Source organism: Rhyacophila brunnea, unplaced genomic scaffold (genome assembly GCF_057557595.1).
Source record: "Rhyacophila brunnea isolate RB1 unplaced genomic scaffold, BYU_Rbru_1.0 scaffold_22, whole genome shotgun sequence".
Classification (NCBI taxonomy): Eukaryota; Metazoa; Arthropoda; class Insecta; order Trichoptera; family Rhyacophilidae; genus Rhyacophila; species Rhyacophila brunnea.
Window position 1 is genome coordinate 35,683,699 of NW_028232882.1, and position 25,200 is coordinate 35,708,898.

Sequence of the window (25,200 nt, forward strand, 5' to 3'; positions counted from 1 at the left end):
CTGTATGCCTCCAAGGTCAAGTGTTGTTGATTCAATTGAGTTTAATTTAATTCTTGCGATCTCGGCAATCCATTCGGCCACCGCGTTCGCTTCTTTCTTCTTTTGCTTCGCGACCTCTTCTGTCGGCTACATCGGTCTTCTATCTTCTCTTCGCTCTTCTTCTTCCTTTTCTTTTTTTCCCCAGTTGCGGGGTACAGTTCCGGATCAGCGTCTGTTTCTGGATCCGAATCTGGTTTGGTTGATTTGTCGTCTATTTCCAGTTAGGTCTTGTTCGAGCGGTGATCATGAGCTTCGTTGTTGCGTAGGATTTTCTTATCGTCGGCGATGGTGATTTCTCTTTCTTGGCTTTCTTTTCCACCCCTGTTGAGGGGTGTTATCTTGTTCGGGTTCTGGTTCTGAAGGGTTGTCGTGTTCTGTGTTTGTCCTGATGGTTTGGTTGCCGTGTTCGGTTTGAAATTTGATCGTTTTTCTCGTTTTTCTTTGGACGTGTTTTAGGCTTTGTTGTGCTTGTGGTGTCGAGAGAAAACTCTCATCGAGACCCAACAGATCGAAAAGATCTGCTGCCGTTTTTGGTGGCGTGAAGTTCTCATCGAGCTCGTCGAGTTTGATCACTGCTTTGCGGACGTCATCTAGGACTTTTTTGGCGATGGTGTCGGTTTTTGAGATGTTGAGTCGTGTCATCAGCTTTTCCGTGCCTTCAGCGCATCTCATGTCAGCTTCAAGACTGTCATCTGTTTCCGGGGATGTTTGGGGGTTTCCGGTCGGTGACAAGAAAGGAGACCCCGTTGGAGTGAACAAGATCTCCCCATCGTCGCTGCTGAGGTCGGCATCATGTTGTTGAGTGGGCGAGGGTGGCACAGCGGTGGGTTCATCTGTGTTGGGCTTGTGGTTTGAGTCTGCTGGGGTTGGCAGCTGAAGTAGTGTGGTTATGGGGCTGTCTGACGGAAGCATGTCCGTCTGTGTTTCATTGTTAGCGGTCTGTCTGTCTGTTTGGGCGGGTTTGGTGGAGGGACTTTAACTTCAATGTTGGCGGTCTGTCGGGTTGCGGGTAGCGCCGGGACGATGGCGCTCTGTGCTTCTACTTCATTCGGTTCGCAGTCTTTGTGTGGTCTGGTCGGTGAGTGAGTATCTGAGATGACAGGAGAGCTCCGTATGTGGTCTTGTCTGAGGTTTCTCTCCGGGCGCTGGGTCAGTGTGTTATTGCACCCCCTCGGCGATTCTATCTCGATTCTGCGGTGTAGTGAGTGCTGTAGCGTGTGAATTTGCCTCCCTCTGTCATTGTCTAGGAGGCTGACCAGGACAAGAGGCATCGGATGCTGACTCCTGCCCCGGGTCATCCTCATGACATTGATGATCGGAAAGCCACTGCGAAGGAGATCGTTGGTGATGTCCTCGGTGTGAACGCCGATCGGTAAGCCCCTGATAACGACGGATAGTTGATCGTTATTGCGTCCTGAGTGTGTGTGACGGGGTCTGCATCCTTGATCGGTGTGCGAGATGGTGATCTATTGTAGTGAGATGATGGTCTGTAGTGGTGTTTGGTGTTCCTGTTGGTCCATGTTTGTGATGTCATACGTCTTGGCGTGTTTGGTCTAGCGTTGTTCGTCCTCCGTGTATGAGGGCGGGCGGGAGGGTCGGCGGGAAAAGCTGACTCGGCCTGCTCCTGATATGCCGTCAGGAGCAGTAAGTGCAGCGTCATGAGGTCCCGTAGTTTGGTTGGTCTGAATGCGGCGAGTCTGGTGATCTCTATGGTGATCTGCTCCATTGTGAAGTAGGTAGGTTGATCGTCTGGTCACTTGCGGCGGTATGGCAAATAGGTAATATGCTTGGTCGGCAGGTTATAGCAAGTATGTATTTTGCTTGGTCGGCGGGATGTAACAAGTAGGTAATTTGCTTGGTCGGCCGGTTCTTCGATAATCTTCTAGTAGATTATGCGGGTGTCTTGTAGGTATGTAGATCGGTCGGCTGGTTCTACGGCGTATCTTGGTCTCGAGTAGGTTGAAAATCTCAGCTGGTATCGGAGCACAGGTATCCCAGAGATTTTTTAATATTTATTTATTCTGAACTATTCCCTTGCTTTTTCGTACAAGGTGGTTTAAAGAGATAATTACATAAAATTATTTACATATTCGCATTTGTGGCTAATATATTTTTTTTAATGCTCGATTAAAGGTCAAGTCTAGATGAAATCTGAAGTGAGTTATGTTCCTCCATTTATTTCTTTGGTGTTTCGAATTTCTTTTGTTTATTGAACAAATTGAGGGTTTTAAAAGTACAACATAAACATCTGGATTATTTGAGTTCGCATAAATAGAGTTATGCAAATAAAATGGCCACCCGAACGCAGTAATCGAGTCCTGTTTGCCCCCACTCGCCTCACCGATCTTCGAGATTTGATCGGTTTAATCCCAATATTTATTTATAGTCGTTTAATTTTTGTTGCACTGTGTTTATTTCTTAAAAGTTGTAAGTGATTCTTGGACATCATTACCGAGGAGTTGGCGACCTACCTCGCCAAATACAAAGATGCAGTTATATATCAAAATACTTTGGACGATGGGATCTTTAATTATTTAGGCTTTAATATTCTCCTAATCCATTGGTTTCTCATGTGTTCAACATGACAATAATAAAATTTTGAATGCGAAAGCAACGTAACCTTTTTAATTTATTTTAATCTTTTAAAAGTTTCGTAGTTATATCATAGTCTCTCGTGCAAACAACGTCATTGTGAGACACATCTGAATTATTTTTTTAAATAACAAAGAACGCAATGATTGTCATAAGCACAAATCTCATAATTTTACACGTTGGCCATTTTGGATATCTCGTCTTATGGACTACAAACAATATATGAACATTTTTTTTTAATTCAACATCTAATTTGACACCTTACTTCCAAGTATTTTAAATTCTATGAGGGGCAATTTGGAAAACATGCCCGCCTTTTTTTAGGGGTAAAAATTTCAGGTGGTTTCCCTTCTTAAGCGTCGACAACAGGTATGGACATGATGTAGGTATTGATACCAAATACAACTTCTCGCGAAGAGACGTCGCCAATCCCATATCAGAAACCTTAGATAAAAGAACGACTACCGTCCCGTAAAATCACTATATGCCCCGCAAGTTTGCAACCCCTGAGAGATATCACTAAAACAATATTTCGAAAACGATATCTGCCAAAAACAAAACGCGCATTCCTGCGTGCTTTCAAACAGAGAGCCTACCTGAGTACCCTTTGTAAGATACATCCGACCTTGACAGACCAAGCCAAAATCTACCGTTAGATTTCCAAAAAGTTGGTAGACGAAAATAACTTTTTAGTACGATTTCGCCCGCGAAGCCAGGAGACACGTCTCCGGCGTCCCCTTTGTCTTTGCGGAGGGGGCCGCCTAGAAAAAAGTAAACTCCATCCGTCTCGATTTTACAAATCAGTATATCCCTTGTAGTGTTCCCGTGTTAATAAATAATCGTATAACCCCTACCACGCAAGAGTGAAATAAATAAAAAGTGAACCAGTGTTAAGCGCGTGGGATAACAATAACGAATCGACCCCAAAAATAACAATAGTGCGGTGCCTAATTTAAGACCTCTTTAAATGTAATTGTAATAAGACCAATGCTTGTCCATGCTTTAGTGTAATAAAACATAATTCTGCGCGGAATTATAAAATAAACATCAGTGTTATCCATTTGTATAGTTGTGCCCGTTATAATATTGTCTCTCACTCACCAATTCATCAAAATACCTACCCGAATGAAGGACTCCCCCACACACACACCTGAGTTCAAAAATGTATTAGTACCTATTGGCCAAGTTTGGTGCTTTTCTCAAAAAATTCAATTGTTTTCTTTACAAGTGCGACAATTAATATATGTCGTTATTTTGATTTAACGTAACGTCAACATTCTTTGCATCTGGGCCTAAGTATTTGCATGCGTCCATAATAATTATTTATTCCACAAAATAAATAGCTACATTTCAAAGTAGAGTCTGCAACGTTTCGCGGCGTCTTCATAAGTATGCCAATTAATCAGAGACATAAAAGGGATAATTATGACGCATTTTCCTCATTTCCCATTTCCCTGGTCTGCGGTGTGATGAAAGGGGAGATTAAAATTCGCCATTATTTTAATATTTCAGTAATACTCAGCCATAAAATATATTTTTTCCACTATTAACTTTATGTTTCTAGTAAAATTGTATGCCACAGTAATGTCAAATATAATATAAGGTAGATATTTTAAATTCAAAACGTTTTTTTAATATTTTAAAATAACGAGCTATGGTAAATCTGCTAGCATGCTCCGCAAATCATAAAATAGATATTGATTACCTAAAAGAATGATAAATTAATTACTAAAATATCACGTTGTGTTAACGCGAAATCAGCTCAAAAAAAAATGTGAAACGTAAACTAAATATCATATTATGGTGGCGCTTTTCGCAGTGGACTGTATAATTTGAAGGATGATGAGGAGTCCGGATCTAGGGGAGGGGCCATTTAACTGAATGCCAGACACTGAGCTTTTTGATGATTTTTATTATGATGATATGGAGAAAATCATAAACTAAAATGTCAACGAATGTTTCTCGCTATATCCGTGATCGTAATAACCGAGTTCGACTTTTATCTCGGGCCCTTAACTTGTTGACGATACTCACAGTAAATGCATTAATTAAAAAAATCCTACATAGAAACTTTGTATGAAATGATGTACCTAATTATATCGTAATGGAATTAATTTACATACGAAATATGAAATGTGCATGTTACTTAGAGTGCAATCTTGTCTCCAAACCAGAATTGACAATTAAATGCAAATTTCTCCTACAGCGCACGTTAAAGTAAACCCAACGTGAATAACCTTTTGATGCAAGGTTAATAAGGTTGAACCTGTGGGAACGGTTCTCAAACTTCACTCTCTGTAACTCAATTGAAATTTAAAATATGATAAAACAGCCACAAACGATTTTCTGATAAACCTATACTACAAATTATCATTAATTACCACCAAGCAAACAGACGCCGACTATAGACAGGCCGGGGCACTAAATTGCGAGTTACAAGTTACTAGTTAATGCTAGTTCTTCATTGTTTCGATTTCATATTTCGTTCAAATTTCAAATCAATTGAGTAGCCGCTCTCAGTCATAACTCACATATTGCAATTTTGTCATTGTTTGTCATTGTCAGTGTTACAATAATAGACCAAGTGATTCTAAAAACATTAACCTGTATGTATAACGAAAAACAGTTGGCTTAAAACGTCACTTTAAACCAGCGGTCTCCAACCTTTTGGACCTCGCGGACCACTAATCTCAAAATCTTGAATCCCGCGGACCACTACCACGTATTTTTTCCACACTTGTTAAAAATTCGATATCAATATAATGATAAAATAATTCTAATAAATATTATTAACACTGATTCATTACGAAAAATGCAAAAAAAAAACATTTTAAATTTCATTTTATTAAAAAAGAATCGATACAATTATTAAATTAATATGACTTCTACGTCGACATAGAGGTGCATAAAAGATTAACTACAGGTAACAGAAAGATAATCAGTGTGACCTTTGTTGCTGCTTGTCTGAAACAGGCTGTTGGAGTCTTGGTTCCAATGACTTTTTAATAAATACGAAAATTGCAAGTAGGTATATTTGAATAACTCTGCGGACCACCAAAATTCTCTCACGGACCACTGGTGGTCCACGGACAACCGGTGGGGGACCGCTGCTTTAAACCATGTGAAAATCGTTGATAAAGTTGACTGTTGACATTTTTCAACGAATAATGTAAGTTCTATCATCAAAGTCTTTCTAACCAATCAGGGAGATCTGTTTCTCATAGTGTGCCTTAGGAGTAGTAGGAGTAGTTCAATACTTTTGAATTCGAATATGTGAGTTATGTATCTACAAACAGTTTACCATATTGCACTCAATGTGTGAGCAATAATTAGTAAGTACCTACTACGATTGAAATTTACAGTTTCGTGTCACGGCCTGACTATATATAGTAAACCTTGAATCAAAATCTATATCTCTTGAAAAGAAGTAGTCAATAATTTGGTGGTGGAAAAGGATATCGGGATATAGGCCAAAAATTAATATGCAGGGGGAATGTTAAGGATTCATGCCTGGAAAAGGGATTTATTCGGTATAAAATATATTTGTGTTATTAAAACAGACTTGATAATAAAATTATAATGTACAATATTCGTGCCACTTGGATATTTTGGTGATTGAAATATTTTTTTAGGGAAAGTTAAATAATCGTTCAGTAACGATTCTTCACCACTGGTAAGTGCCTACTCTCGAATAAAGATGGCTTTGTATATTCAACAGCGCATCTTCAAAAGCAGGAATTCTTAACCTTTTTCGAGGCGCGACTGTCTTTTATAATAGCAAAGTAACTTGCTATCCACCCATTGTTATTTACATAAAATACCTACAGTTTTAATATGATGGAAAAAAAACGTAATGAAAATGAACGTAAATTAAAAAATATTTCACACTTTTTTATACTGTCAAACACTATACTTTTTACACAGATTTGATTGTACTTTTAAATTAACAAACCTTGCATTTGGTTTATCGTAATTATTCTCTACTTTTACTATAGACAATCTCATCTTCATAGTCTCTTGAAGACTATTTTTAACTTTTCCACCGACAGCAGCTTGATTTTATTTGTGGATAAATAATTTGTTCCTCTTTTATTAAAATGTATAATGAAACCGTTTGTTCAAATGAAACCGTGTGTTTAATGAAACCCACTTTCAGCCAAATTCTGTGATATTTTTAGTCGAAGGATCAATCGAGGAAGTATCACATAAAAAGACATCTACACTATTCCAGTGGTGGCACGCGAGATGATTTTGTACGGCACGCCAATATTTTATGTTGAAGAGAAACATAAAACCTATACTTAATAATAATATATGACAGATCGCATTGTATAAAAAATAGCAGGGAAATACTCTTAAACAGTACGTTTAATGTAAATATATAATTGCATAGGTCGATATTTAGGCTTTATGCGTCACATATAATATTATCGCGCTAACCTCATCAGGCGGTAAGGGAAGTCACGCCGAGAATCTCTGATTTTGACCGATTTACAGTGATTGAGATCACTGTACCGAGAGAATGCCTCATCGGAGCAATTTTGGCGCCAATTTGCGCATTACGAACCAAACTAAGTAATGCAGTAACAAACAATTTTATTTCTACCCACAAAATTGGCTGTACCAAATAAAAAAACAAAAACTTGGCTGAGCTAGTATGTAGTAGTAATTCTGGCAGACAGTTTCAAAATGGTGGACCGAAATGTATGGCCTAATTGAAAAAAGTGAAAAAGCTACGTGTACTATGTTCTGTGAGTGGTATCTGGAGCATCATCATTTTTAATAGATTTTTTTTCCCTAGAAAAACTACCTGGCACGTCAGACAGTCGAAAAATTATATTTGGGTAAACTTTGGCACGCGTACGTAAAAAGGTTCGCCAACCCTGTATATACTATACCTACTATACATAAATTATATCCAAAATAAATAAATTTAAATATGAAATAACAGTCAATTTTTAAGTTTAATATTTAGTTGGCGAAATCCATGGGTTGGAAACTAGTGTTCTAAAGCTCTGATAAGCGGTGTTATATAACTCGCAAAGCTCTATAGATGTGCGCAATTTGTCTACTGCGCCAGGTGATTTAGACAGGTAGACACGTTATGAGACAAGTGCATGCTTGTATATTATTAATATGTACACTCACTCTGTATTCTATAAAATTACATCTCGTTTAATACAGAATTTAGTTGCGTACATATCAATGTAACTAAAAATTCTATTCAAAGAAACTGAATGTAGCCTCAACGAAGACGTTTAAAAAATGTGCATTAGTTTAATCCACCTGCATACTCTATAATTATATGTGATACTAGAGCTAAAGGCTTTGCGGGGAATGGCAAGAAACTAGACACAATCTCGAATAGAGGGGTAAGTAATTGACAACTGGCACTTTATTTTCAGAGAAACACATTTATTTCAGCACTACTTTATTACACATTTGATAAAGCATATTCATATAACAATAATTATTATACAATATACGCGGTTATTGAATTGATTTTTGTTTTCTTACTAGCTGAAGTACCCGGCTTCGCACTGGGTCGCTTCGTGGTTATATTTATCTTAGATATTTAAAAAATAATAAGAGGTAATTATTTGTTAATATTAAAATATCTGTGTAATACAATATGGCAATATGAAAATAATTCTAATAGGAGTAAAGGTCAAACAAAAGAACACCAAATTAAAATCGAATCCAAAATATGCAAACGTTATTAATGTTATTAATATGCAGTAAAAAAAAAAACCAAAATTGGATGGAACAAACAAACAACAAAGTTTGTATTTAATATAATACTAATTTAGAAACCTTCGCAGGTTTGCTTGTATTTAATATAATTTTTTTTTTCGACCATGTCCGATCCTGATAGGATCATATGGGCCTCCACAGAGTGGAGGTTTGTATTGACAGATTTTGTTTTTTACGAGAAATGGATGTCAGCCACTTGCTCAACCTATTAGGTACATACCCTGACACACACAAATTGAAAAACAATATGTGTACTTGCCAGACCCAGGATTCGAACCTGGGACCCACGGCTTTGTAGTCCAACGTTTATGCCGCGCGGCCACCGTGGGTGTTATTTAATATAATATAATACTAATTTAGAAACCTTCGCAGGTGTGCGCACAACAGCTGACAAAAGTTTCATCGCAATCGGATGAATGGTATAGGAACGCATACGGGTGTTACCACAACAACTGACGAAGGTTTCATCGCAATCGGATGAATGATATAGGAACCATGCGAATAAAAGAAGATATAATGAAGAAGAAGAAGAAGATGGTTGTACAAATTCAGAAACCTTCGCGAGTGTTGGCACAACCACTGACGAAAGTTTCATCGCAATCGGATGAATGATATAGGGACCATACGAATAAAAGAAGATAGAATGAAGAAGAAGAAGAAGAAGATGGTTGTACTAATTCAGAAACCTTTACGGGTGTTACCACAACCACTTACCAAAATTTCATCGCAATCGGATGAATGGTATAGGAACGCATACGGGACAGACAGACAGACAGACATTCATTTTTTATATATTAGTATAGCCTATACTCTTCGCGCAAGTGCAAGCAATAAGTTGACAAAGTTTTATCGCAATCGGATGAACGGTATAGCAGCGCATAAAATACGAACAAACAAACAAACAAACAAATATTATTTTTTATATATTAGATTTAAAGGGGCCCGAATAAAACAAACCTGGAAAAGTTATATTTTTAATGGAATGCCTGTTTGTATTCGCAAGGGTAGCGGACGTCAGTCAACTGACCTTTTATCAGGTATGTCAAACAATGTCGGAAATCAATTATTACTATGCTATAGTATTTTCACCACAAGGAGCGCGCGTCTTGCTAAAACGCGGCAATTTTAAATAAATCAAACCGGATCTCTTTGGCAATCGATCACAACTACAGTGATACATCAACTCACACGTATCATCGATCTATTATTGCGATGGTAACAATACATATAGGTCAGATGGAGGAAAAATGGGGAGGAATGTCATGAAATGGACAGTTTTTTACTTTTTCACCCTAATTTTAACTATAATAATATAAGTCAATTCAATTCAATATGCATAAAATGCCGATGATATTTGTGTTATTGCCCAATCCCCAGACGCCCTCAGACATGCATTACTTACATAAGTCAGCTGCTGCAATGATGGGACTCCGAATAAATGAAATGAAATCAAAATACATGCCAAATTTATGCGGTGCATCAACAAATGATAATACCAGCCTTATCTTTGGCGGTTATAACTCAACACACTCTAGGGGGGATAAGCACTTTTCTTAGGCAGCTAGGTACTAGTTGGATGCAGACCACGCGAAGATAATAATAGTCGAAACTCACGGATCTCTGACACACCTGTGTTACCATTGGCGGCACCTTCGCTGCTGCCCGGCTCAGCCACGGCGACGATCCTGCCCGGAAGAAGACGAGCTCGCACCACGCTCAGAAGGGCCAGCGTACGAGGGTCGTCGCGGCCGCCGGCTATGAACACCTGAAGAAGAAGAAATAAAGACAATTTAACAATAGACATTTGCATGGTTATTTTAATATATATTTCATGTCACAAATTTTAAACTAAATTATGTGGTTATCTTCGAAACATTTGACGAGTAAAGTATCAACGGACGGCCGACTTGACCTGGAGCCAACACTTCTTCATACGTTGTTATAATATTATCTCGAGTTGGTCGAAAGTCGTGAACCGGTATGGAAATATCAGGATTAGAACGAAAAGATTATTTGAATGAATTCTAGTCTATTCACTGATCAAGACACTGTACAATGTAAAATTCATTAATAATAGAAAAAACTAAATCGGATTTGGTATAGGGAACATGGTCTTTTAACTGTCGGAATTTTAACTGAATACGAATTTATATTTTAAATGTTACTGAATTGACTTCTCGAGTACCAGTGTGTAACTGACATAATTCACGGTTGGTGCCCTGGTTTGTAGTCTACTTTGAAGAGGAACGAGCTTAAACTAATACCGAGGCTGAGAATGGGTAAAAGATTTGATGTCCTCATGGGAAGAAGCGATTCGCAGCTCTGAGATGAATGTGATGTTTTAGAGGACATTATACATATAGCAGTACAATGCCCTAAATATGAACGTCACAGAGTACAGCTGCGAATTGCGGATATCTTTGAGAATGTCGACGAATTGAAAGATGCCCTGGCGGTGGGTAAGACGAAAGAGCTTGACAAAATTGTAAAGTTCTTTAACAGTATAGGAGTGAGGACCTGACCGGCGGATCCCCTTCTAGAAGAGAAGAGGCGATATGACAGCGAGTCGCAGTCAAAGCCTCGGTAAAATCACACAAAAAAAAACACATAATTCTACTGCGTGATTTTCAAAAAATAACAGTTTTCTGTAATTAATTTACGTGCTATATCACATTATTGTGGTTAGCCTGGAGCTGCTCATGAAAATTGACAGAGTAAACGGTGAAAGAGGAAAAGGAAGAAACTTCGCACGCTGAACTGATCAAATCAAACATCCCACAGGATCTTCATTCCAGGGAAAACTGGAAGAGGATAATTGTAAGGAGAACTGTTTATAAAGACTACGATTGTCAATAATTAGACAACTGAATATTTTTTAGGTGCATAATATGGTTTTCACTAACAATGTATTGTTAGACAAAAATAAAACTTACGAAATATATTATATTCTGAACATTTCTACAAGAATGTAAGATAGGTAATACGCTGATGTAATACAAAATAGCCACGGTACAATGTATGTAGATATTTCTTCAAATTCGCAAGCGTAAGGAAGAAATTCAGCGCACTGTTTTTGAAAAATAATAATAAAAAAACTCCCAACTTTCGCGATACGACGAAAACAGATGCATAAAACTAAAAGTCAGAGGTAAACGACGGTAAGTTAGTATTTGTATAAAAAATAAAGAAATTGGGAAAGAAAGAATAAAATATTTGTTATTGTATAATCATCCATCCATAATAATAATATGTAAACACTTTTTATTAGCGAATACAAGATATCATAATCAAGATAATTTAATTGGTTTTTCCGTCAATAAAAGATGTGTAACGGTTTCATTATGTAAATAATAGGTACCTATATATAAATTTTTTTTAATTTTATTTATTAAGGAAACAAACAGTTACATTTTGATTACGAAAATTTAAAATATAATAATGAAAAGTTATTGCAACCAGCAAAGTTTCCATGTATACATTATAATATAGTTAAGCCTAACAAGATAGAGAGTACGAATAACATAAATATAAAGAAATTACATAAGAAAATTATATGAGAAAAATGAGGAAGAATAATAAATAATTAAATTATATACAAAAAAAAGTAACATAAAAAATATACATATAAGTAGGTATATATATATATATATATATATCTATTTATACAAAATTTTGGAGATAGCGCGTTTAAATGAAACAGGTGAATTATTAAAAGAATCAACGGTGGAGAAATACATATAAGAATTTAAACAAGAGCGCCGAATAAAAGAGTTTTGTGCATAATTAGAACCGCTACGACTGATATGGTATAAAGTTTGGTTTCGCGTAAATCTTAATGGACAATAGAAACCCACCCTTTCGAGTAGGTTTGGCGAGTCAACAAAACCATTGATAATTTTAAAAAGAAAATATTGATCAGATATAGAACGTCGACTTTCCAAAGATGGTACCATAAAAGTTGCAGTGGTCGAAATAGAATTAGATAAATCATAACAGTGAGACGTGCTTACGAAATCGCTACGAAAACTTCTTTTACTGGTAATCAATATTCCACAAAGCTGCTAATACCCAGTGAATGAACAGTTGTAAATATCAGAAAATATTACAATTTAATAATATATTTGTCTGTATTAACACAGCACACACTCTCGCTCTGTCTGTCTGCCAAAATAATTAAATTCATTTTTATGACTTTAAGAAATGTAATGGGCGAGTCAAGCGTATTCATTTATTTATTTTAAACTCTTTGTGGAGGACCATTAATATATTTTTTTGTATAATTTCTATTTTTTTGCAAGATATATAAATATACTGGTTTCAAATAACAAATTAACGTTGCACAGTAATTAAGTACCACTGGGTTTCCCAAACTATGTTCCGTCGAACCTGAATAGGTGTTCCGCGACAATTTGGAAAGGTTTTATACACTTTTGCAATATTTTCTGAAAACTAGTAAAAAATCTTATTGATTTAATTAGTGAGTTTGATTTGAAGATCAGCCTTTAAATGATTTCTGGGCGAGTTGCTTTAATAGTTTATGACTATTATACTTTGTGACTATTAAAATTTGTTAATTTTGTGTTTTAATAACATTTTTTTAAATTTAACTAGTAGAAATCAATCTAAAAAATAAGCTAAGTGTTCCGTTAAAATTTCCGGGTTTGCGAAGTGTTCCATTGCAGAAAAAGTTTGGGAAACTCTGAAGTACCACATGGTTATGAAAATTTAGAAAAGGTATATAATAAAGAATATAGGAATATAGAATAAATAGGAATATAACTATCATGATTCATGATATCATGTTTAAGGCTTTCGCGGTTGTTTTTCATCGTAGTAGATTTTTGGGTTTCCAGTGTGTCCTTCTTTCCTTGACGTTTCGGGCTCGTTGCAGAGGCCATTATCAAGAGATGATATGTTGTTTTATCTCTGGTCATAACAATTGACGCATTACTCTGAGCAACGTTTGCTCTTAGCTAATCGGATTCCTTTTGACATTCTTAAAGCAACGTTTACATTCACACTATATTTCATCATAAAAACATGTCATCTCTTGATAATGGCCTCTGCAACGAGCCCAAAACGTCGAGGAAAGAAGGAAGGACACACGATGGAAACCCAAAAATCTACTATGATTCATGATATCAGAAGCGAAGGTTGGAGGTAGGCTGTTAAGATTCGCCATAAATAGTGCACAGTGAACTTTGTTAGCCATGCGTATTTGTTTTTATTGAACTAAGACTACAATTTACAGATGGTGTTGTTTAGTTTTCCAATATCAATTAAACCATGTCTAAACCAAACCATAATACATTATTTGGATTATTTTAGGCGATACGACAAAGTTGTGCGCACTTTTTCATTCATACCTACTTATTTGTTTTCGTTGGATTGAGAATATAATATATAGACGAGTATACGAGATAAACGAGTATTTTATACTATTATCTATTATGGCTTGTCTTTCACAGGGTTTAATTATTTTTTAAAACAAACCAACACCATCTGTAAAATAAAATTGTAGTCTTATTTCAATGAAAACAAATACGTATGACTGACAAAGTTTAGTGTGAACTATGTATGGTGGATCTTAACCGCCTACCTCCATTCTTCGCCACTGCATGATATTCAATGAACATTAGTGAATGCTTTTTCAGCCCAGTACTGTATATCTCTGACGTACGCGAAAGTTCAGTAGAAAACATGATAAAAGAAGTATTTTTCCAGTGGACGCTTGACTGGGCAGCAAAGTAACATATTGTTTATCGCCAAGTAAGGCGTCGCGACGCCGTCTCGCGGGTCAACACACGGACAGCTTTAACTTACAAAGTAATCTGGCGTCGCATACCTGAATTTAAAAGCGCTGCGACGTCTATATCGACGGATTCAGTGGTCAGTGATTCTATTGGTTAATTGACGCCGCCAGTAAATAAAAGCTACATTGACTCCTTCACTAAATAGAGCAGTGGTTGCCAAACTTTATGTTACTACGCCTCTCTTTTAAAAAAATAATCATGGCGCCTCCTCCCCTTTATTTCATGAAATAATACCTTTTTAAATAGCCAAAATTGCACCAATACAAGAATGAAGGAAAATTTAATTATAAAAATAAACAAGATTTTACTACTTTTATTATATTCATCTTTAAATTAATTTGTTTTTCATGCAATGGATGTCCTTGTTTATTAGCACAATGTGCTCTTTTTCTACTAAACGGGATCGGTATTTGGATTTCATTGCAGCTAAAATATTTTAAAGTAAGTACCTAGGTTTTAAGTAAGCCGGCTCTCACATCTAAACTCCCCCGTCTGCCGCACAGCCATAAATCAAAGCTCCCGAGAACATCGATCCGGTGTCGCATATGAAGACCGCGCACATCTACCTAGCGACAGTTGCACGTAACCTCCGAAACGTATAGATATTTGGATGCGGCGATCGGTGAGCCAGTATAGGAATGACAAATCCGTAGGTGTTTGTATGCGTCCTGGCGTCTTTGACTCCCAGCCCGAGAAGCGCGTAACTTGTCGATTGCGACAGTAGTTTTTTTTTCAAACTAAAAAGTCGCAAAACTTAAAAGTTCGCAGTCCTGTGCTCTATCCAAGAAATACGGCCCCAACATTTCATTACGAAGGCATCAATCGCCTTCCCCGTCGTTGCTATTACAATAATAACGAAAATTCTAACACTTCAATCACACATAATATGTTATGTGTGATTAACTATTATTAATAATTAATTAATTAATATTAATATATTAATTAACTATTCATTTTATTCAACGAATAATTCACAAGATTTTAAGAATATACCATTCTAATTATTGAACATACTCAATTTGGAGAGCGCTCATGAGGAGGTATTAAAAAGGCCAATAATAGTTAAAACTTAAAAATTTTCGCAATAAAGCATGGCAGTCGTAGCATAGTGTTAATGCACAGGGCGCGATACCGAAGAGATGCAGATTCGATTCCTGCAGGGTGTCTTATTTTTTCAAAAAAGATTTTTTTCTATTGGCAATATTTTCTCATGAGTGTTTTCGAAATGATGTAAATTTGCACATATGATTGTTTTGTCTTGGTAAGTAGGTCCTGAGACACTCTCAGCACAACCTAACATTCGTTAAGCCACGGTATACGCCTGCATAACGAGTGTGGATACGTGGCGGGTAGTGGAGAGAAAATTCTTGATAATGGTGTCACAACCGAAATAGGTATCAACTTAAAAAAACAACATATAGAATTTAATATAATAATTAACTTATATAATCATTTTGTAAGACTGAGGAGTATTTGAATAATCCATATATAAACACTCGACGGTCTATCAATTAACTGTAGATACATATTATATAAATTACAAGATAAAAAGAACTTTTCATATATCACGTTTTTAAATGTTCTGTTAAATCATATAAACTTGACAATTCTATGTATTGATAAAAACCTTTTATTTTACTTGATAGAAATTCTGAATAAATATAGAATATTGAAATGTCATTTTGACATTTCATATTGATTTCCATAGTAACGCACGTATATATTAATAATTTAGTTGCTAGGACCCCCTTAGCAACCAACAATAATAACTTTCCATACAAAACAGAATTAACTGAACTCAATTCTGCTTAAAAATGGCTAGAAGTATTAAAAGAATGCATTGTCGTCGTGTTCTGATATATTCTAAAAGTTTCAAATGTCTAGCCAGTCGGGAAGTTAGTTAAAAATCTTTAATCGTCCAATACAAATCTTGGACAAACAAGAAAAAATCTGTACCGGACAAACAAGAATACGAGCTAATAATAACGTGGTAAAATACTATATTCCATCAATCCGGGGCTTTTTACACGCACCTTTCAGTGATATTATAACCGAACTGTTAACCCTCAGACGGGACCTTCGCAGTATAGTTGCGAGTATCTCAATCTGCTAAGTGCCACCCGGGTCAAAAGACACGAATAACCCAACAGGCATCGGTTCCGCAACGGTATCATTGATGTGGCAGACGTTTCTGTGCCGAGGTAAGGATTGGCTTTTAACAATATTGAAAGATACCGTCGCGGTTTATGCAATGTCATAATATAGGCACGGTGATATTTTTCAGAAATAAATCGAGTAGGTACATATTAACAAACCGCCTTCGTCGCTCCGGACGAAAACTGAGTATACGGAATGTTTTTAGTTAGGGGTAGCTGGTTCAGAATGAAAACTGTTTCTGCAAACTGATTTATTGAGGTATTGAAATTACAAAGTTGGTTTATAACAATTTATTTGCACAACGCCTATGCAAAAGAGGAGTACATATTCAGTTAGGAACGCGTCTTATTCTCGTGCCGGTCAGATTAAAACTGAATTTTAAAAACACTGTTCAAATGGGGGGAGTTAACTTTATACATCCGTCGTGCCATGTAAACTGAAATGCGTGCTAATTGACTTTACGAGCGAGAGTAGGCTGGAGATGAACCCAGAGAAGTCAGTATGTATATACCACAGAACAGATAATAAATAGAATACCGATCGGTTATATTCAATACGCCGCACGATGAAGCAAGGTTTTTGAATGTGTGAGTGTCGTACGAAAATGAAGCACGCATTACGCACGTGCAATAGTGTGTGTAATACACTAACATTAAATGAGCGTAAATGCATAAACCGAGAGCAGTTTTCAGTATTAGACGTACAACGTATTCTTGACACGTGTGTAAGTTTAACACTGATTCATCCTTACTCGAGACGGTTACCTGTTATCGCCTTACCCGTTGGGTATTTCAGTTCCCATTATTTCTGAGTTCCCTGGTATATATGTTACACCGAATGTGCGAAATTAACTATTACATGAAATGCGCAAAATTTTGGCTAATTCATGTAATAGTCAAGCCTGTTGCCTTACTCATGAATTAGGTAAATTTTCTGCTGAGTACATGAATTCGCCAGGGTGTGGAATTCTTGAACTGTCAACATGACAGAAGAAAAAGTAAATTTAATACGGATGGTTTTATTAGTTATAATTGGACATAATATAATATTATTATTATTAGGTTAGGTTAGGTTAGGTTAGGTTAGGTTAGGTTAGGTTAGGTTTTGTAATTCTGAATTAAATTATTCAACTGAATGTCCATTTTGAGGTTAGCTATCAAGTGTCAACAAACTATCACAAACATTCAATCGACCATTGCACGTTTGATACCCAAGCACGAATCAAATCGCGAAAATACTTTTCAATAAAATTCTTCCGTTATCATATTATAGTTCTAGATTTTTTTTGCGCATAGTAAATGGATATGAACGTCATTGTAGGACGACATTTGACACATTTGTTTAATTTGATTAGTTGCAAAAAACACCACCGGAGCGCGATCACCTATTTTGACCATAGATAATATATGTACATTTTGACCAATGCATGAGCATTTGATACATTTAGTTTAGTTGCAAAAAATACCACCGTAGCGCTACTATATAATTTGTCCAATACATGAACTAGGCAGAAAAATTACTGCCGAATTCACGCACTCTTCAGATATTTTGTCTAATTCATGAATAATGCAACGGGCTTGCATTTTTCATGATTTAGGCAAAATTTTGCCCATTTCATGTAATATTCAATTTCGCACATTCGGCGTAACATATACATTAAACAAGCTTATAGATATTATCATCAATCCACCGTTGGATAAACGCCTCTCTAAGTTACTATAATTTACGTTACAACGTACTTCAGCAGAAATTAACTTTTCTTTCAACCTATAAGACCTTTCAGTCGTTTTTTACCGCTTGGTTATTTCTCGATGACTAAATAATTTGTCCAACACAAATATGGACTCACCAAACCAACCCGCGAACATCGGTCATAATCGAACGTTTGGATGTCTATCATCAGCAGTTTTTTGCATGTCTCAAGAGTATTTATGCCACGCACTCAATTGTATTATTTTTACTGAATTTAACTTGACGTCTTTAATAAAATGTGTCCAGAGATTATCTCCTTTGACTTATGTGTCCTACCCATTTATATCAAAGATGTTTAGGAAACTCTAATACGCCGTTTACTGCAATCGCCAATAATATATAAATATAACTATTGTACAAAATGATCGACATGCAAAAATATCAAAAACACCTATCAAATTATGAATAATGTCCGAACAACAATTAATTATAAACAAACGTCGATGGCACCATAATTATATGCGGTGGTCCACGACAACGCTTTCGCAGTGTATTCACGAAATACGTTATATAAATGTCAACAGAAGCGGAAGATCGAGAAGGATGGAAAGTCTTGGTCGCTCAAAGGATGGCGAAATTTAAATGTGGTCACGATCCTCAGCCATGAGTGCACGACCAAGAAGTGATAAATGTCAACAGAAGACTTTAAAAGAAGAAATTTCGATTACATTTTATTCAGTCATACATTTGTGATGTCATGGATCATGAATGAGTGAGTAAGACTGATACCACTCGTCCCTTCACAATGCCAGTCTCATTCATTAAAATACCCTTGCATCTAAGTAATTACTGGGCCGTTTCAGACGGGACACCGGTGTCGCGCTCGAATATAATAAGGAGGCCTTTGTATTCGAATAAATGGGCCATTGTATTATGTTTATGAACGCCCCAGAGCTAATGAATCAACGCGTGTCCGGTACACTTTTCCGTCGGCCGCTACATTCTCAAGCCGCCGATATACTTGTTTTTATTACCGCAGCCAGTTTTATGTTCTAATTTATAAAGCGAAATTATGCGTTGACTCATAAGCTCTGGGGCATACATAAACATAATGCAAATACCCCTTTATTCAAATACAAAGGCCTCTTATATTATATACGAGCGCGACACCGGTGTCCCGTCTGAAACGGCTCTTGACAGTCAGTGTACGACTGATTATGACCCATCCTCAAACGCGTTTCTTTTCCAATACAAATCGCTTTTCACCAACACTGGTAAAGGACGTTGCCTTCATTCATGTGCATGAAAATTCAGTCGTTCATGACCAAACTAATTTAAAAATAGCCAATGAATGACTTTCAAGCAGCCGCTGACTCACCTATTTTAAGTCACTCATTCACAAACTACACAAGTTTACGAGTTAACGTTTTTAATATTGTAATCGAGTCAGATCACAATGAGTTGACATTTTTTTTATTAAATAAAATCAATATTTTATAAACAAGTAATTAATTTTAATTTATAAACTCAAAGTTATGCATAATTTCAATTTTCATTTTTTTTTCGTTCACAACATGACATTTAGAAACAAATATATGTAAATATAACAGTATTACAATAAAAAAGAGATAGATGAGTAATAAATTAGATAGGTACAAGGAAGTACACCGGATGAGTTAAGCAGACCCTATTTTAAGAATTTATAAAACAACGTCCACCTAAACTCATTCTCACGTAGGTGGAATATATCAACACCCGAAGCAATTTCGTTGAACATAGTTATCGCCCTCCCAATTGGCATTACCAGTGGCAGGTTGGTTCTGCACCTTGGGAGAATAAACAACTGATGGTCTCTATTTCTAAGATAGTTATCAGGGGCACACAGGTCAACACTGCCCAGAATGGCAGAGTTCTCATTTATACCTCGTACGTTTTGAATGTCATAAACCATAAACTATAAAGTAAAGTTTTGGTCAAAACTAAATTCCATCTATCTTTACATTGACCAAAAAATGTGCCATTTTAGATAGTGATTGAAACTTATCTTAGAAAAGGATTTTATCCAAGGTTAGGTCGTATTGAACATATCTATTGATAAAGATCATTCAAATATAAATACGGGTAATTCAAAAATTACTAAATGAAATAGAAATAATAAATGTACAACTTAAATAAGCACTCTATATGCCTAATACACAACAAAATTTATTTAAGTAGTAAATTATTTCTTTCTTTCCACTCCATGTTCGCGTATTAGATGGAGCATATTGTGGACACCGAATTGTTCGGAAATCTTCTTCCATTTTTTCATGTCATTCATACCAGGATCTCATATCAGACGTATATATCTTGTGGGTGGTATTTAGTTAAGCTTGCCGGGACTCTGAAATCTGGCCAGCTTGAATAAAGCGCATTCCAAATTGAAACCCTATTTAGGTGTGAACTAGGTCAAATGTCGAACCTTCACCTACAAGAGGGTAGTTTATTTAATTATTTCTGAAAATTCACCGTTACTTACAGCTGCAATCATATAGAAGTTCCACAATACGGTTGGTGAGTCTGCATTTGTAAGGTTGCATGACTCGATACCGTAAAACAGCATCTTTTGGCATTTGGTGAATTTAAGATTTTAGGAAAAATGAATATAAATCTTTATATTCTCAATGCTGTATTATTTTATTTAACTCATTTTTGCGACCCGGATTTCACCTTTCAGCATCTTCAGGCACGACACACACTCGTCAATGACAAATGCGACACTTTCGTAGATACGTGTAGACGAGGTATTTTAATCAGTTTCTATCTACTACTTAGTAGTTTGAATTCATTTTACTCTATTCTTTATCGCGGATTGAGAATTATCATGCCTAAGGCTTTATATAAAATAAAAACTCTTTTTTCTTTGGAACTCAAACATATGCACGATTAAATCATTGTTTACGTCTGCATATTTACATTCTCACCAACTATTAAATCATAATATAATCATTGAAATATAAATAATAATATTGAATATTTTTTTTAAAGTACCTGTAAGTACCTAACGTCTATTTATTTTCAAATTCCGTGGCGTCCAGTTGTCCGGTGCCAAATCGTCCTAGACCCTACAATTAATACTACTTGGGCCACCTGGGGTATTGTGCTTTTGACGGGGCACCTAGGCGCTTGGCACATATCCCCTTCATCTGTGGTGTTTGTCTCTGGGACGTACAATATAGTTATTTCTCGCTTTTATACCAAATGTTTCCATTAACATATCGTGGAACATATACATAAGTTGAAAACATCTCATGCATATCTCCACCAGAAAAAAGCCAGTGTGCTTTTTCAATTAAACTACGGGCAACCTACTTAATTACGACGATTTTAACTAGTAGTTCTTACATAAATGCTTATCGAATTGCGTTACAATGTTGGCTATCGGTTTTTTTTTTCATATTAAATCAAGGTTAATTATATACCTTAATTACTAACCGACGTCACGGATCATTAGTAACCCATTCATCAATTTCGCTTCCATATATTTGGACTCCATCTATATAGAGAAGAATTTCTTTAACGTCTTCGAGAAAAGTCGATATATTTTGTATTAACATACCTACATAGTATTTTGCTATTAAATTTTTCTTTCTTTTTTCATAGCTATAAAATGCTGATCTAAAAATACTTAACGCTGATGGGTCCGCAGTGCGGTTTGGATGAAAAGACATTAGGAAGGTGCGTCCATGGTAATTTGCGGCGGACAAATAAGTAATGACAGCAGGTGTCTGTCAGTCTGTCTGTCTGAGCGTCTAGACGTCGGAGCTTTTTCCAGAAAGCTTACATCGATAAGCTTTTCCTCATTAAAGAAATTTGCTTTGATATAACATAATAAATTTACTTATTACCATCAATTAACATTACGCAGTTCACAATACAAAAAATCAAAGCAAAATAAATAATATATTAAAAACATGCTTACGATGTAATATGACAAACAGCTATATATAAAAAAATATAACCGAGTGACCTTTTCATCTTCTTTTGACGCCTGCTTTCGGCAACCAAACAGTACCTACATCTCACTATCCTGTGGCAGTCGTATCAGATCAGCAACGCCTTGGACATTCAACCAATTAATACACTGGAAGATACTCACAGCGATCGTCTGCCCCGATCGTGAAATGTAATTTTGGATCGTTCCCTAGAGTCATTCCTAATTTTGTGCATAACTTAATCGAAGATTGGTGACAGTTCAGTCGACAATTACCAATAACACACGGTAATCGTCAGCCCAATTATCGCTACACTACGTTGAATCGTGAACAAAAAATAGGAATTGTTCTATTTTGGCAACGATCCAAAGTGACAATCGTGGCAGGCGATCAGCGTGAGAAACTTCCGGTGTAATTTGGCCTTTACAGAGGTTGGATAGCCAAACTCTTCATACCCCACACCTCTGCTGCCATATACCTAAAAAATGGCCCAAGTATACAGCTTTTCTGCGCTTGTTAGTATGGAATCACTTCTTATCGTTACGTCTCATTACCTAATTTTATAAAGTTTACAATAGTTTCATTGTTTATGGTTTTGAAACAAAGTTATTGGGATGACGGTTTATATAAATAACGTACCTACTGTGGATTCCATACGACAGAAGCAAACTCAACTATTGATTGAATATATAAAAAATAAAGTAGGTACCTAAGGTTTAGAATCCGAAGAACAAAAATTAGTAATTTTAAGGCTAACAAGTACTTATTGACATTTAAATATAGGTAATTCAATTGACAGTATTTATACAGTCTATCTAAATCAGATTATAACTCTATTGACGAGACGAGAAAATTGTGAGGTAAGTTAACAGGTGCTGACATCAATAATATATAATATGAATAGTAAAGGGTCGAGGTGGGACCCATATGTTACTCCAGATGGAATATACCGTGTCAGTATGCATTTACTATTTATCAGTGTCCATAGCGCTCGATATATTCGAGAGGAAGCTGCTACGTAGGATATATGGGCACATACTAGAAGGGGAAGAATAGCGTTTTCGGCATAACATGGAGCTCTATAAACTCTTCCGAGAATAATTCGTTATTCGTTAAACTTGGTTGGCTCTGATGGGCTGGCCATGTAGCAAGAATGGGCAGTGTTCAACCGAGGGAGATTCCTGAATACACGACCGGAATGTCGGAGGGTGATTGGCAGGCCTGGACTCCGGTGGTTGGACGTTGTCAACAAATTGCTAAAACAGCCGGCGCAGACACTTAGTTAAAGGACACTCGCCCAGGATAGGCGGAGATGCATGAAGTTCTTGATGGAGGATATGACCCGTCCTGGGTTGTTGGGCCACTTATGACGATGCTGATGATGTATTGTGCATAGTGCCTGAAGATGCCTAAAGACGAAACCCGCGTCATAAAAAAATAGCTAAAGTACAAAACTACCCTCTACCCTCACTTAGAATCAGTCGATAGTATTAATTTTGTAAACAGTTAACTATTACTGCTTACCAAAAGCAATCCGGTACATATTTACTTTGAAAGACTGCGCGTATTTTAAATAAATATTTAAAAAAAAATACACATTACATTATATTTCAATAAAATTACTTGGCTAAGTCTCCTTAAAACCCATTCTGCGCTTGACGTTCACAAATGCACAGCATGCCCAATAATTTGACACAGTGTGGTGGCAAAATTTAGGCGGGAATGAAAAACGCTCGCGGTCTGGAGATAGACTGCCATCTCTCGGCGGATCAAGGGCATTATTAATAGGTTCATTTCTCGACGATTTAATGAAAGAAAATCAACCCGTTTTTTGTTCGCTTTATTCACAGACTGTGGGATTTAAACGCTTCAATTTTTGAAAATAGAGCAAAATTCGAAACGATTCGTTTACTGGACGCAGGGGTAGACGAATAAATTAAACACAAATAAATAAAACGAGCGATGCAGAAAATAAATAATAGACATTCCAAATTCAAAAAGTTTACGGCAGCCTTAATTATTTTTTTCATTTCATACTTTGTTATAGTTACGAGACGAAAATTTGATGCGGTCAATTTCGATATATTTTATTAAACCAACTGCATTCAACTTAAAATATTTCTTCAAATATTTCTAGTAGTGTAGGTAATATAATATGTGAAAAAACTAACAACCAGCCCTTTCCATTCTCCATCTACATTATTATTTACAGTAGGTATGTATTTCCGGAAAATATTTACGGCTGACGAAAAACAAAGCCAAATTTTAATTCCAGGGTGCATTATGTTTTGATACATAATTAAAAAATGGAAAAAAATGCACCGACGTAACTTGAGCTTGTAATTTGTCGACTCGTTTCTCAGGAATACTCGAATTATTTTTTTTGTCTCGAGAAATCTCTCATTATCGAAAAATATTTTCATTATTTTTTAGCCGTTTTAAATTCAAATTTTACGATAATTCTTGATACGTTCCAAATTTTTGCCTAGTAACAATTTACTGAATTCTCGAAATTCTCATTAATGATTTCTCGAGAAATGAAAATTCTCGAAATTTCGGAAAAATGATTTCTCTAAATTCGAGATTCACCTTTTCTGATAATTTCTCGATACAGCCTCTAGGCGTATCTCATTTAATCAGATGTAAACTTGAATTGTTCAAAATTCAAAAACCCAATTATTATTGTTTTGTAATTAATAAAATAATTATTAGTTTCCTTCAATATTGCAGTGAGTAGATAATAAATATATCTCTGGCATGCGCAGATTGGCCTCTCAAAAAGGTGGTTGCCAATCATCAGCTCTAAACATTCTAGGCCCATCGTTCCCGGTGTACGTGAACGAGCACCTCACGCAAAAAACTAAGGCTCTCCTCAGCAAAACCAAAGTCATCACGAAAGACCTGGGGTTCCGTTTTACTTGGGTGCGAAACGGAAAAATATTCGTGAGGAAGCTGGAAACGTCTCCAGCTATCCTCATAAATTCGGAGGGGGACCTAGAAAAGCTGGCCAAAGGATAACGGCGATATTATGGACATGGATTTTTTTTTCACTTATAATATTCATTTATGTTTTCTGTTTTCTTCATATTACGTTTCACAAAACACACACATTAACACTACGATGTTATTACCCATTTAGTAAATATACCATTATAGATATTATCGTAAGCAACTTAGTG

General features: G+C 36.2%; 1 protein-coding gene across 6 annotated transcripts in view; it reads right to left on the bottom strand.

Annotated features, from left to right (window-relative positions):
• The window catches only part of LOC147070500 (spermatogenesis-associated protein 20), a 202,961-nt gene that overhangs the window by 9,747 nt on the left and 168,014 nt on the right, over positions 1–25,200 (bottom strand). For 3 of the 6 annotated variants that reach the window (XM_085949534.1, XM_085949533.1, XM_085949530.1), the window contains exon 5: positions 10,015–10,150. In XM_085949534.1, coding sequence (XP_085805660.1) covers positions 10,015–10,150 — 136 coding nt within the window. Of the gene's footprint in view, positions 1–9,999; positions 10,151–25,200 lie in introns of all 6 variants that reach the window. The other 3 variants (XM_085949532.1, XM_085949531.1, XM_085949529.1) reach the window with 1 other exon arrangement.